Here is a 15276-nt window from a genome sequence, read left to right as displayed (position 1 = left end):
TATTCTAAGACTGTGGCCCCTGGTTCTGGACTCGTCCAACATTGGGAACATTTTTCCTGCATCTAGCTTGTCCAGTCCCTTTATAATTTTATATGTTTCTATAAGATCCCCCTCATCCGTCTAAACTCCAGTGAATCATCAAGCACAAAATTTATCAACACTGGTTGACTTGGGATTAATATTGTGATTGTGGTCATTAAAAGAGGATATCAGCTTTGTGAATATTTTTGGTCACCAAATTTCCTTGAAATTGAACAGCAAATAGCACAGCATGAGGTTATCCAGGTAGTGTCACGGGGAATTTATGACATCAAATTGAGCCATTAAGCCCATTATCTCCAAGTTGGCTGCAAAACTCACTAAGCCATACCGTTTAGCACTTGATCAGTAACCCTGCATGTTAGAACTCTTCAAATACCAGTTGGACCAAAGGGTCTGTTTCTGTGTTGTTTGACTCGATGAGTCAAAGCACTGTTTAATTGTGAGGATGATTCATGTCTCTTCTACTCTTTCAGGCAGAGTGTTACAGATTCCCACCAACCTTTGAGTGATTTTTTTCCCATGATATTTCTGCAATGACTTTAAATCTCTGCCCTTTGGTCATCTATCTGAGAGAAGTAGGTTGTTACAGAGTCATGGCAACAGGAGGATCGGGGTTGGGAACTAAATATTCAGGGTTATACGTCCTATAGAAAGGACAGGCAGGTGGGCAGAGGAGATGGGGTAGCTCTGTTGGTGAGGGATGGAATTCAGTCCCTTGCGAGGGGTGACATTGGGACTGATGGTGTTGAGTCACTGTGGATAGAATTGAGGAATTGTAAAGGTAAGAAGACACTAATGGGAGTTATATTCAAACCCCCCAAACAGTAGCCTGGATATCGAGTGCAAGTTGCAGCAGGAGTTAAAATTGGCATGTAACAAAGGTAATGCCACTGTGGTTGTGGGAGATTTCAAAATGCAGGTAGACTGGGAAAATCAGGTTGGTTCTGGACCTCAAGACAGGGAGTTTGTGGAGCACCTCCAAGATGGAGTCTTAGAGCAGCTTGTATTGGAGGATACCAGAGAGAAGGCATTTCTGGATTTAGAGTTGTTTAATGAACCAGATTTAATAAGGGAACTCAAGGTAAAGGAACCATTAGGACCATAATATGATAAGTTTTAATCTGCAATTTGAGAGGGAGAATGTTAAATCTGAGGGTGTCAGTGTTGCAATTGAACGAAGGGGACTATGAAGGCATGAGAGAGGAGTTGGCCAAGGTCGGCTGGAAAAGGATCCTCGCAGGAATGACGGTGGAACAGCAATGGCAGGAATTTTGAGGTATAATCCAGAAGATGCAGGATCATTTCATTCCAAAGAGGAAGAGAGATTCTAAAGGGAGTAAGAGATAACCGTGGCTGACAAGGGAAGTTAGGGACGGTGCAAAACTAAAAGAAAAGATGTATAACACAGCAAAGAGTAACAGGAAGCCAGAGAATTGGGAAACTTTCAAAGGACATCAGAAGGTAACAAAACGGGAAATACGGGCTGAAAAGATGAAGCTCGCCAAGAATATAAAGAAGGATAGTAAAAGCTTCTTTAGGTATGTTAAGAGAAAAAGATTAGTAAAGACAAATGTGGGTCCCTTGACAGCAGAAACAGGTGAAATTATGGGGAACAAGGAAATGGCAGAAGAGTTGAACAGGTACTTTGGTTCTGTCTTCACTAAGGAAGACACAAGCAATCTCCCAGATGTATTAGAGGACATAGGGAGACAGAGGAACTGAATTTTTTTTGCATTAGGTGAGAAATATTATTGGGTAGACTGATGGGACTGAAGGCTGATAAATACCCAGGGCCTGGTGGTCTGCATCCCAGGGTACTCAAGGAGGTGGCTCAATAAATCGTTGGCGCATTGGTGATCATTTGCTAATGTTCTATAGATTCAGGATCAGTTCCTGTGGATTGGAGGGTAGCTAATGTTATCCCACTTTTCAAGAAAGGAGTGAGAGAGAAAACAGGGAATTACAGACCAGTTAGTCTGACATCGGTGGTGGGGAAGATGGTGGAGTCAATTATTAAAGAGGTAATAACGGCGCATTTGGATAGCGGTAAAAGGATAAGTCCAAGTCAGCATGGATTTATGAAGGGGAAATCCTGCTTGACTAATCTTCTGGAATTTTTTGAGGATGTGACAAGTAAAATGGATGAAGGAGAGCCAGTGGATGGAGTGTATCTGGACTTTCAGAAAGCCTTTGATAAGGTCCCACACAGGAGATTAGAGGGCAAAATTAGAGCACATGGTATTGGGGTAGGGTATTGACATGGATAGAGAATTGGTTGGCAGACAGGAAACAAAGAGTAGGAATAAACGGGTCCCTGTCAGAATGGCAGGCAGTGGTGAGTGGAGTGGAGTGGAGTGCCACACAGCTCGGTGTGGGGCCGCAACTATTTACAATACATGATTTAGATGATGGAATTAAAAGTAACACTAGCAAATTTGCAAATTACACAAAGCTGGGTGGCAGTGTGAACTGCGAAGTAGATGCTAGGAGGTTGCAGGGTGACTTGGACAGGTTGAGTGAGTGGGCAGATGCATGGCAGATGCAGTATAATGTAGATAAATGTGAGGTTATCCACTTTGTCGGCAAGAACAAGGAGGCAGATTATTATCTCAATGGTGTCAGATTAGGAAAAAGGGAAATGCAACGAGACCTAGGTGTCCTTGTACACCAGTCACTGAAAGTAAACATGCATGTACAGCAGGCAGTGAAGAAAACTAATGGCATGTTGGCCTTCATAACGAGAGGATTTGAAAATCTAAGAATAAAGGGGAGACCATTTAAAACTGAGATGAGAAAAACCTTTTTCACCCAGAGAGTTGTGAATTTGTGGAATTCCCAGCCACAGAAGGCAGTGGAGGCCAATTCACTGGATGAATTTAAAAGAGAGTTAGATAGAGCTCTAGGGGCTAGCGGAATATAAGGGTTTGGGGAGAAGGCAGGCACGGGTTACTGAATGTGGATGATCAGCCATGATCACAATGAATGGCGGTGCTGACTCAAAGGGCCGAATGGCCTCCTCCCGCACCTATTTTCTATGTTTCTATGTTCATATTCTATCTACTTTGATTAAGTTTCTGCTTAGTCTTTGGAGTTCCAAAGAACATAATCGCAGCCTATTCAATTTTTCCTCATAATAAAAATGTTCTAGTCCTTGCATTATACTTATAATTCTCCCCTGCACCTTTTTGAGAGCAGCCATGTATTTTCAGTATGATGGTAAACCAGAAATGCACACTGTACTTAAATTGCATCGTCTACTCTATATTGCTATTCTGAAGATACTCAGCCAGTTCAATATCTGCTGCTGTTTTTGTTTTAACTTGGTCAATGAATTCTGAAGTAGTCTGAAGAAAGGTCTTGACCTGAAACGTCACTCATTCCCTGTTTCCAGAGATGCTGCCTGTTCCACTGAATTACTCCAACATTTTGTGTCTATCTTCCATGAATTTGCTTGGCAGTTCAGACGCAAAATCAAGGAAGTAGTGTTGTTTTGGTGACTTCTAGAAGATTAGGCTGATGAGTCCAACTAACACAAACCGAAGAGAGATATCCATTTCTTCCCAATACTTTGCCTTTATAACTGAACAAGTAAAACCAGCTAGCGATTAATGCTGAGAATGTTATTATTTAAATACCTTAAAATATTTATTTTGTCGTCAAAAGAGGCATGGAAAGCTGAAACAAATAAATATAACAGTCCCATCAATTTCATTTCAACTCATTGCTTTTGGACCTCAAGTTTATTTTATGGAGGCTTTTTTTTCTGGTTCCCTAAAGATATTGGAGTAATTTTTGCAAGTAGTGCCATTAAGCTGTATGAAAACCTATTTAAAATTAACTTAATTTGCTTTTCTTTTCATTTTTATTAAAGTTGATGGTTTGTTGTCACTTGCTTTGAATTATCACTCCAAAAATATCACTTCAATTATCCCTTAGAATACAAAAACAATATTCCTAAAGAAAAATAACCTGGATCATTGCTTCAGGCAAAAGAAAGTAGAGTATGGGCATTTCCCAACCTGCCAATAATTAGTTACTAAATGTAAACGTTAAATGGTTCTTTATCTTTGTGACATGCTTCTGTTATTTTTGTCTCCAAAATATTTTATTGTTCAGTGTCTAGATCTAATATCTCTGGCATCTGCTCAAAGGAGAAGTGCACACCATCGTATTAGTCGATAAAGGTAACCCTTAAAGTAAAACGCTTGCTTGTGGATGAACCATCCTGAACGTTGACACCACCACCACTACCACATTCTGAAGAAGTGTCCCAACCCAAAACATTGTCTTCCCGTGTTCTCCAGAGCTGCAGCCTGACCCATGGAATTACTCCAGCAATCTATCTTTTTTTTGGAGATAACCCCGAAGGCAGATAATTATTCAGTCTGTGTCAGCCCCATGACATGATAGTTGCAAGCTGCCTGCAGGTGATAGATGTGCTGATTTGTGACTCCACATCATAACTCTTGACTTTCATATTAATAATCTTTTACAGATAAAGAATTTAAATTGTTCCTGTATTGTCATTTCTGCTTCGATCACTGTACTGTATTCTATATTCATTAACCTGATTTGGCTTTGTCACTAATAACCACAACGATTGTAGATTGGTTTCACTAGTAGACGGTGCGAAGTAAGATTTATAAAATGCAAATACAAACATATGTGCAAACTGTGTCCAACAAATGCCCATACTCTACTTTTATTTGTCCAAAGCAATCATCTAGATTATTTTTCTTTAGGAATATTCTATTTGTATAATTGAAGTGATGTTTTTTGAGTGGTAATGCAAAGCAGGTTACAACAAACCATCAGGCTTAAAACTACAAACAAGCTGCGAATCACACAGCGACTTTGAACGTTCTCCATTTTCCTCATTCGTTCGAATGCAATTACAACTAATGGGATAATGTCTCCCAGCTCATGAGTTTGGATGTCCCAAGTGAATGCGTTGGCTAGAGCCTAATCCACCTCCTTACTGGTACAAGTCTCTAATACAAACTGCTGCTAATTGAACACTAATCACATAAACTGGCAGCTTGTTTTGGCTGCTGGGAATTCTCTTTAGGCAATGGAGAATGTAAAGAGAGTACTTTTATTTCTCCAGACTCATGCCCTCCATTTTTGGAACATAAAATGTTAACAAAAACCAAGTAAAATACTTCAGCTCGCCAAAATCCGAAATTTAAAAAAATCAGAAAATGCTAAAGTATTTCTCTGGCTTCACATTCCGTACCGATTTACTCCTTATCTCCCAGCCTTTTGTCTTCCTCTCATCTCTGGCATTTGTTCACCCAAATGCCAATCAAACCCCTTTCACCTGTATCCGCTTATCACTTAAGAGAGACACAAAATCTGGAATAACTAAGCGGGCCAGGCGGCATCTCTGGAGAAAAAGAATAGGTGACGTTTCAGGTCGGAAACCTTCATCAGACTGCTAGTTATAGGTCAAAGACTGGCAGTCTGAAGAAGGCTTCTGACCAGAAACGTCACCTATTCGTTTTCTGCAGAGATGCTGCCTGACCCACTGAGTTACTCCTGCCATTTTGTGACTATCTTCGGTATAAATCAGCATCTGTAGTTCCTTCCTCCACTTAGCACTTGCCAAGCTTTGTCCTGCCTCCACCTTTTGTAGCTTTCTATCCTCCAACTACAATCAGTCTGGAGAAGGATTCTGACCCAAAACGTCACCTATACATGTTATCCAGAGATGATGCCTGACCCGCTGAGTTACTTCAGCACTTTGTGTCTTTTAAAATATTCGGTAAGTCGGGCATCATGAGGGAGGAGGATGGGGGAGGGGGTAATGTTTCAGATCAACGACTCTTAATTAGAACTGGAAATGGTTAGAAATAAAGACATTATCAGGTGTCAGGGATAGTAGTGTTGATCTAAGGAGAGAACAGTCCGGAATGCTTGACCTTTTGGTTCTGATGAAAGGTCACTGAACTGAAATGTTAACTATTTCTCTCGACATACGCTGCCTCACTCTCTGCGAATATTATTTTATTCAAGCAAGTAATGTCAATACATTTCAATAACATTAAAATAGAATGCATTCAGTTCTAAAATTGAGAAAGTAAACAGTATGCCTTTTAAAAAAAGGTTATAATAAAGCTAAAAATATAACTGCAGATACTGGTACAAATCGAAGGTATTTATTCACAAAATACTGGAGTAACTCAGCAGGTCAGGCAGCATCTCAGGAGAGACAGAATGGGTGACGTTTCGGGTCGAGACCCTTCTTCAGTCTGAAGAAGGGTCTTGACCCGAAACGTCACCCATTCCTTCTCTCCTGAGATGCTGCCTGACCTGCTGTTACTCCACCATTTTGTGAATAAATACCTATAATAAAGCTAAGATCACTTCACTTCACACACGGGAGTGATATGATTCAGAATATACGAGATTGTGTTCAAAATACTTTCTTGGAACTTTTTTACCCTGGGAAAACTAGGCATAGAGTTTTTAAAATGGATAAAGTATAATTTCTCAGACATAGAAATACACAATTATAATTTGGATGTTTTATTTGTTATTCGACAATGTAGTCCCTTGTAATTTAACTTCAATTGTCAAATTGTTTCACATCCATGAAACATCTTCTGAAATGCTGCCACAGTTATTTGACATCTTGCACAAAGCATAGTTCCATCACTTGGTACATTGTTATAATCTGTTCATGTTTGTATAGATTGTGGGGCCCAGGGAAGAGAGTGGAGGTGAGATGGTGGGAAGGGTAGAGCAGGTAGCAGTGTCCCTCTGCACATGCTGCCCATGACCTTGGTGGTGACGTTTGTGAATTTGTGGGGTGCTGTCAGCATAGCCCGGGCAAGTAACTGCAGCCCGACAGCAAATGTAGACTATAATATGTCGTATGTTGAAAGGCTGGAGCGATTGGGCTTGTATACACTGGAATTTAGAAGGATGAGGGGGATCTTATTGAAACATATAAGATAATTAGGGGATTGGACACATTAGAGGCAGATAACATGTTCCCAATGTTGGGGGAGTCCAGAACAAGGGGCCACAGTTTAAGAATAAGGGGTAGGCCATTTAGAACGGAGATGAGGAAGAACTTTTTCAGTCAGAGGGTGGTGAAGGTGTGGAATTCTCTGCCTCAGAAGGCAGTGGAGGCCAGTTCGTTGGATGCTTTCAAGAGAGAGCTGGATAGAGCTCTTAAGGATAGCGGAGTGAGGGGGTATGGGGAGAAGGCAGGAACGGGGTACTGATTGAGAGTGATCAGCCATGATCGCATTGAATGGCGGTGCTGGCTCGAAGGGCTGAATGGCCTACTCCTGCACCTATTGTCTATTGTCTATTGTCTATAATGCAAATACTTTAATACCTTAGATGGACAAAAAATGCTGGAGTTGCTCAACGGGTCAGGTATCATCTCTGGAGAAAAATGGATAGGTGACTTTTCTGGTCAGGACCCTTCCACAGGCTGAGGAAGAATCCTGACCCGAAAGGTCACCTATCCATTTTCTCCAGAGATGCTGCCGGACCAGCTGAGTTACTCCAGCATTTTGTGTCTATCTTTGATATAAACCAGCATCTGCAGTTCCTTTTTATCTTAATGTCTCGTTCAGATATATTATAAGTTAAATAATGATGAAATTAACTATTATGATCCATCTTATTATTAGTCAATAAACCCTTGCTTAGAAGTGTGTTGATCCCAATGTGAAATGTTGCACTCTGCCATATTCTCTATATTCTCTCCTGTTAGCTCAGATGATCTTAGGGGAACAGCACCTAACTGAACAATTTCTACAAACTGTTTACGAAAATCACCCTGTATGACGCTGTCTCCACTAAACGTTTCGACATGTTTTGACAAAGACCTGAAATGGTTGTTTGTCAAATACACCGTGTTTTCATTCACACATGCCATTGTACTTTTTTAAAGCAAAGTAATTACTTGGGTGGAGATGGGGGTGAGGAATCTTATTACAGGACGCAAGATTGCAAATGTTATATATCTATATACTAAAACTCTCGTTTGTTTATTTGTTTGTTCCTGAACTATAGCCAAAAAGGTACCCGATAGCGCAACAATTTTAGGCCCACCTTACTCACCGACACCCCTTGGTGCTAATGGAAGAAGTTTCATTGAAATTGGTGTTATATTTTAAAAGTTATTCACATTTTAAAGTTTAAATCTGTCTCCTAGGGAGGGAGGGGGGAGCGAGGGAAACATAGAAACATAGAAACATAGAAAATAGGTGCAGGAGTAGGCCATTCGGCCCTTCGAACCTGCACCGCCATTCAATATGATCATGGCTGATCATCCAACTCAGAGGGAGGGAGGGAGGGAGGATAAGGGGGGTTGATGGGGAGGGAAAGGGGGAGGGGAAGGGGGAGGGAAAGGGGGAGGGGAAGGGGGAGGGGAAGGGGGAGGGGAAGGGGAGAGGGGAAGGGACTGGGGGAGGGGAAGGGGGTAGGTGAGGGGGGAGGGGGAAGGGGAGGGGAGGGGAGGAGGAGAAGGAGAGGGTGCTGTACCAATGCAGGAGAGGAATGGGTCCACATGGTCTAGTTGATTCTTAAAAGGGGCGCAAAATATATCATTGTGTCATTTGTTTTTTCTTCAAAGGTATCTGTGTACAAGGCCGCGGAACCCTGCGAAAGTGAGGCATTTACCACCGGTGGGGAATGCTGTTCCATATGTCCACCGGGAGAAGGTGTGGTGTCATCATGTGGTGAAAAGGACACTGAATGTGAGCCGTGTATGGACAGTAAGTACACCATAGATAGTGGTGTTTATTCACTGACTAATGTAACGGGCAGTGAAGTTGGAAAGAATAACATTATTTTGGTTTGTTTGTCATGATGCCAAAAATTATTGTCTCATTGGTGTTGGTGAAAAGAATACTGACTCTTACTTTGCCCTTTCATGTCCAAAGTCAAACTAAATTTAAAATTGTTGCACGAAATGTCAATAGACAATAGACAATAGACAATAGGTGCAGGAGGAGGCCATACGGCCCTTCGAGTCAGCACCGCCATTCAATGTGATCATGGCTGATCATTCTCAATCAGTACCCCGTTCCTGCCTTCTCCCCATACCCCCTGACTCCGCTATCCTTAAGAGCTCTATCCAGCTCTCTCGTGAATGCATTCAGAGAATTGGCCTCCACTGCCTTCTGAGGCAGAGAATTCCACAGATTCACAACTCTCTGACTGAAAAAGTTTTTCCTCATCTCAGTTCTAAATGGCCTACCCCTTATTCTTAAACTGTGGCCCCTTGTTCTGGACTCCCCCAACATTGGGAACATGTTTCCTGCCTCTAACGTGTCCAACCCCTTAATAATCTTATGCATGTGATACTGAGGAAAGGTCTATTTGCACACTGAGACAGGAACTTAGAATGTAAAATTACAACTTAGAATATCTGAAGAAGGGTCCCTATCCTTTTTCTCTGGAGATGCTGCCTGACCCGCTGAGTTACTCCCAGCACATTATGCTTATCTTTGGTATAAACCAGCATCTGCAGTTCCTTTTTATTACATATTTACCTTAGAATGTAACCCAGTTTCTCTGGTTTCTGCTCTGTGGATGGAATTTACAGTGGGTGGTGTTGGGGGCTTGGGGGGAGTCAGGGGTTGGGGGGGGGGGGGGTGGAGGGGGGGGGGGGGAGAAGGAATCGGCCGGGTGGGTTGGGCAGGAGCAGGTAATGAGGGAGCTCTCTCCCCATTGTCCATGCAATGGGGTTGTGCTTGGAGGAGTTTCTGGGCCCCTGATAAATTCTGCATATTGCCCACTCGTAAAGATCAATGCAATTCTCTGCTGAGGGTTGCACTCCATTATTGGGTCATATTAAGGCAACAGAAGCCTGAGTACTTCATCAAGAGTAGCATTAAAACAATTTGTACCAATGTCCTGGTGGCATGGTGGCGTAGCGGTAGATTTGCTGCCTTACAGCGACACAGACCCGGGTTCGATCCTGACTATGGGCTCTGTCTGTACGGAGTTTGTACGTTCTCACCATGATCTGCGTGGATTTTTTTCGAGGATCTCCAGTTTCCTCCCACTCTCCAAAGACATACAGGTTTATAGGTTAATTAGCTTAGTATAATTGCAAATTGTTCCTAGTGTGTGCAGGACAGTGTTAGTGGGTAGGCCGAAGGGCCTGTTTCCCTGTTGTATCTCTGAATTAATCTCTGAATTGATCTCTAAATCAATCTAAACTAATCTAAACTAAACTAAACTAAACTAAATATTGGGAACGTACCTGGAGAGATTGGACAAACTTGTGATTTTTTTCTCCGGAGCATCGGAGGTTGAGGGGCGTTCTGATAAAAGTATCTAAGAATAGGTGGAGACTAGAGAAGGTGGGCAGCCGGACTCCTTTGCCGAGGGTGAAAATGTCAAATGTCAGAGGATGTCAATTTAATTGTCCTATCATTTGAGGTCCATCTGATCATTTTAGAAAATGTAGAATTGTTCAGATAAATTCTTGCAGGCATAGCTCTAAGGTGAGAGAGGCAAAGTTTAAAGGATATGGGCAGGACAAGTTTTCAACACAGACGGTGGTGAGTGCCTGCAACGCACTGCCTGCGGAGGCCCGAGCGCCGCCTAATGGTGGTTGCTTAGCGACCCGCCTCCCGGCCCGGCGGACGCCATTGGTGGAGTAGGAGCACGTAGCCGTTGGCTGGGTGAGGTCACGTGGGGCGCGGGGAGGTGACGTCACCTTGTCCCGTATTTGGGAGTGAGATGGTTGGCCATTGGTTGACCATTGGTTGGCCATTGGTTGAGATGGTTGACCTACACACTGGGGACAATTGACAGAAGCCAATTAACCTACAAATCTGCACGTCTTTGGAATGTGGGAGGAAACCGGAACACCCGGTGGAAACCCACGTGGTCATAGGGAGAAAGTACGAACTCCGTACAGACTGCACCCGTAGTCAGGATTGAACCCGGGTCTCTGGCGCTGTAAGGGTTTCAGTTTAAGAATAAGGGGTAGGCCTTTTAGAACTGAGACGAGGAAAAACTTTTTCAGTCAGAGAGTTGTAAATCTGTGGAATTCTCTGCCTCAGAAGGCAGTGGAGGCCAATTCTCTGAATGCATTCAAGAGAGAGCTAGATAGAGCTCTTAAGGATAGCGGAGTCAGGGGGTATGGGGAGAAGGCAGGAACGGGGTACTGATTGAGAATGATCAGCCATGATCACATTGAATGACGGTGCTGGCTCGAAGGGCCGAATGGCCTCCTCCTGCACCTATTGTCTAGTGTCTATTGTAAGGCAGCTACTCTACAGCTTCGCCACCGTGCCGCCCAGTTTTCAGCCCATTGAACCCATGCAGCATTTTTGTTCTTGGATATATCAGGCCTGCTCTTGAGAAAACAGTCCTGAAAGTACACCAACACATCAGCTGCAATTTAATTTTCACCTCTCCCTTCCTCCAGGCCAAGCACTTCTTGTTTCCAAATGTCACAACAGATTATTTGGATTTTAAACCTTGCACAATAAACTAAGCAGGCAGACTCAAAGAGCACATTTAGAGGTTGATACTGGGTCCTTTGAGCGTTCCCTCCTAGATGCATGGATCTTAAAGCTACTGTTGGTCACGTGCATTAGATAAAGAACGGACATCTGAATGGTGATACTGGGAGGTTCCGCTGGTCCACATTATTTTGGAATACCGGTGCGGAAATTAGAAATGAAAACAAAATGAAGAAATGAGATACAAGTTGGGACATTTGACATATAAATACTGAGTTAATACTCTTCGGTTACTTATAGACTTAATTCCTCACATAAAAACAAAATCTAACCAACATAAAGAAACTGGGTAGATAGGGCGACACAAGAGTGGCCTGTGTAGCCGACTTTGCCCCCAGTTATTCTGCCATTGATTATCCTAAAAATAGATCAACATCCACAACAAGGATCAGTGTCCTTGCCTGCTACAGATTTATTGAGCGATCTGCACAGCCATACTTTACAAACGTCGACATTGCCTAAAAATGCAGTCATAGCAAGTCCTCACATTGCACATCTATAGTCCTTCTGTTAAAATTGGCTACCTTGAATTGGGTAATTAGAAATTAACAAACCAGACCTCAGGTGGACTGATGGAGCAGACACTTGCTGCTTAACTTTGCTTACTACCGCCAGTTCGAATATGACAAAAATACTTTGGACTCTGGACAATGGTAGGAAACAAAGGGTGGTGGTGAAAGGTTATATCTCAGACAAGAGGCCTGTGACTGGAAGTGTGCCTCAGGGATCGGTGCTGGGATTGAGTCATCTATATCAATGATTAGGATGAGAACATTTGGATGATTTGGAACAGTGAAATTCTTACTTGTAGCAGCATAGCAGACCCGTAACACGATACACATAGGTAATACATAACAAATAAAAATGCAATAAATCAATGTCCTCAATACTAATGCCCAAAAAAAACTTTGAAGTCCTTGGTGCCAACCAAAGACAGCCCACAGCTCACTGTTGACGTCAGTCTTGTGTATTGTTCAACAGCCTGATGTTTTTTTTGAGAAAATGCCATTCTTGAACATGATGGTCACAGTTTTCATTTGGATGACATTATTAGTAAATTTGCAGGTGATGCCAAAGTAGATGGTATAGTAGGCACAAAGGATGCACAGTATCTGTGGAGAAGGTGGGCCAATGATTGGCAAATGGAATTTAGAGGCCCTGTCCCACTTAGGCGTTTTTTTAAGGCGACTGCCGGCGACTGTCACAGTCGTAGCAGGTCACTGAATAAACGGTGACTGGACCCTCCCTACGACAATGTCTACGACCAGCTACAACAACCTACCACCTAGCCGACGTCAAGCTACGGCAAGCTACCGACAACCGGCGACCCAATCGTCGCAAGTAGAACATCCACCTACGACCGCACCTACGACAACCTACGACCACAGAGGCGACAACCTACAACAACCGAAGTCAGCCTACGTCCTCCGTAGCGACAAGCTACATAGCGACGTCCATCGTAGGGACAAGCTACGACAAGCTGTGACCCGGAAGACTGAAGACAACTGAAGACAATTCATGTTTCACCCCCTTTCCCTATAGAAGGGGGTGTACAGTAGGGTTTCCAGTCATTCTGCATCATGACTATCTGAAAGTGATGCCATGAGAAACTACTCTGAAATACAATAACATCAATTTTCCGTCAAAATGTCAAGAATTTCCTTTATTGTTATTCAAACAATTTTTAAAAAAAAGTTGGTAAGAACATACAACAGCGCAAACAAAAATATTGTAATAAACTTCAATAAATTTCAATAAACTTCAAACTTCAAACTTTAAAGTTCAAACTTTAAACAGAATACAAGTGCAAAATCATACAGAACCTCACATCATTTATGAACACATTACACTGATGGGCGATCAGATCAAGTCCACACTTGGAATTCGCCGAAGTCAGGACCGGCGACAACCTACGTCACCAGGTTATTACCGGGACCCGGCGACAACCTACGACAGCACCCACGTCAGGAGACGTCAAGCTACGCTCATTAGCGTCAAACCAACAGTCGCCAAACATTTTCAAGCCTTCACAAAATCCAGCGGCGACCAGAAAAACGCTACGACTCTTTGGAGACGACTCACGACCGTGCCCGCGACACCCTGGTCACGTGTGGTGACACCCTAGTCGCCTGTAGTCGCCTAAAAAAATCATCGAACTGCGACAGGGGCTTAACTCAGACAAATGTAAGGTTATGCACTTTGGCATGTCAGACCATCGTAGAACTTATAGTAAATTGTAGCGCCTCGACGAATGTTATAGAGCAGAGAGATCGAGGAATACAGGTGCATGGTTCTCTGAAAATGGCAATTAAGATGAATAGAGTGGTGAAGCATGCTTGCCTCCATTGGGAACGGTATTGAGTAGAAGTTGGGACATCGTAATACAGCTGTACAAGTCATTGCTGAAACCACACTTGTGTACAGTTCTGGTTGGGCAGCTGTAGGAATAATTTCATTGTTGGAAAAGGTGCAGAAGAGATTCAGCAGGCTATTACCGGGACCTGCGAGCTTGAGTTGTGGGGAGAGGCTGGATAGATGGGGTCTCTTTTCTTTGGATCGGGAAAAGCTGAGGGGTGAACTTTTGAAGTATGCAAAATCATGAAGGACATGGATAAAATGAACGCTCACAATATTTTCTCGAGGGTGGTGGATTCTTAAGTTAAAGGACAGGGGATTAAGTGAGAGGGGAATTTTTTTGGAAGAACATCAGAGGCAAGTTTTTCACTCAGAGAATAGTTAGTATCTGGGCAAAATGCCAGAAAAAGCTAGAGAAGCAGATACAATTACGACTTTCAGAAGACATTTGGGCCAATGTATGGGTAGGAAGGATTTTGAGGGACATAAGCCAAATGTAGGCAAATGGAACTCGCCCAGAATGCCAAATTGGTCGATGGGCTGAACGACCTTCAGATTGTAAGGACAATTGAGGAAATAAGAGCGGGAATTTGCATTTGGCCTCTTAGCTCCATGAGTGGATTTGTGTACGCAGTGCAACCCATTCATTCGAATGAGGTCACCGACATGGATTGGAAAAAGAAGTGGTTTGTGTCATAATGGTTTTAATTAATTTCTGTAACGTAATGTGTTTCTGATTATCTGAAATGTTTTAGAAATAATTGCAAACGTCTTAAACAACACATGTGGTCTTGTTACTGTAGTGCAGCCAAGGGCTCGATTTGAATCACAGGCTACAGAATGTGGGTGTGGTTGTGGGAGTAGCACTGCTATAGAATGGTTTAGATGAACTAAGATGAACTACTGCCAGGCCCATGGGAATGAAGAAAACATCAACAATCTGCACTAACATCAACAATCTTCCTATCCTTCAGAATGCCAACATCACCTTGGTCCCCTGGGTCTCTATATCAGGGGTACGGGGAGAAAGCAGGAACTGGGTACTGATTTTGGATGATCAGCCATGATCATATTCAATGGCAGTGCTGGCTCGAAGGGCCGAATGGCCTACTCCTGCACCTATTTCCTATGTTTCTGTAGCCCCATTCGGATCACCCAGGATCCTTTCCCCAAATTCCTCTTTTTTCCAGCATCTCCACTCTTCCCATTCTCTATCCCACACTCCAAAGACATACAGATTTGTAAGCTAATTGGCTTGGTATAAATATAAATTGTCCCTAGTGGGTGTAGGATAGAGTTAGTATGCAGGGATCGCTGGTCGGCGTGGACTCGTTGGACTGACAGGTCTGTTTCCATGCTGTATCTCTAAACT

The 15276-nt window shown here is 42.9% G+C and overlaps 1 protein-coding gene across 1 annotated transcript in view; it reads left to right on the top strand.

Moving 5' to 3' along the window:
- LOC144607684 (tumor necrosis factor receptor superfamily member 16-like) overlaps positions 1-15276 on the top strand; it is a 133660-nt gene that overhangs the window by 27083 nt on the left and 91301 nt on the right. Inside the window, exon 2 of the mRNA XM_078424693.1 lies at positions 8639-8780. Coding sequence (XP_078280819.1) covers positions 8639-8780 — 142 coding nt within the window. The remainder of the gene's footprint in view (positions 1-8638; positions 8781-15276) is intronic.

The sequence above is a fragment of the Rhinoraja longicauda genome, chromosome 29 (assembly GCF_053455715.1).
Source record: "Rhinoraja longicauda isolate Sanriku21f chromosome 29, sRhiLon1.1, whole genome shotgun sequence".
In the NCBI taxonomy this organism is placed as follows: Eukaryota; Metazoa; Chordata; class Chondrichthyes; order Rajiformes; family Arhynchobatidae; genus Rhinoraja; species Rhinoraja longicauda.
This window is presented reverse-complemented; position numbering and strand designations above follow the sequence as displayed.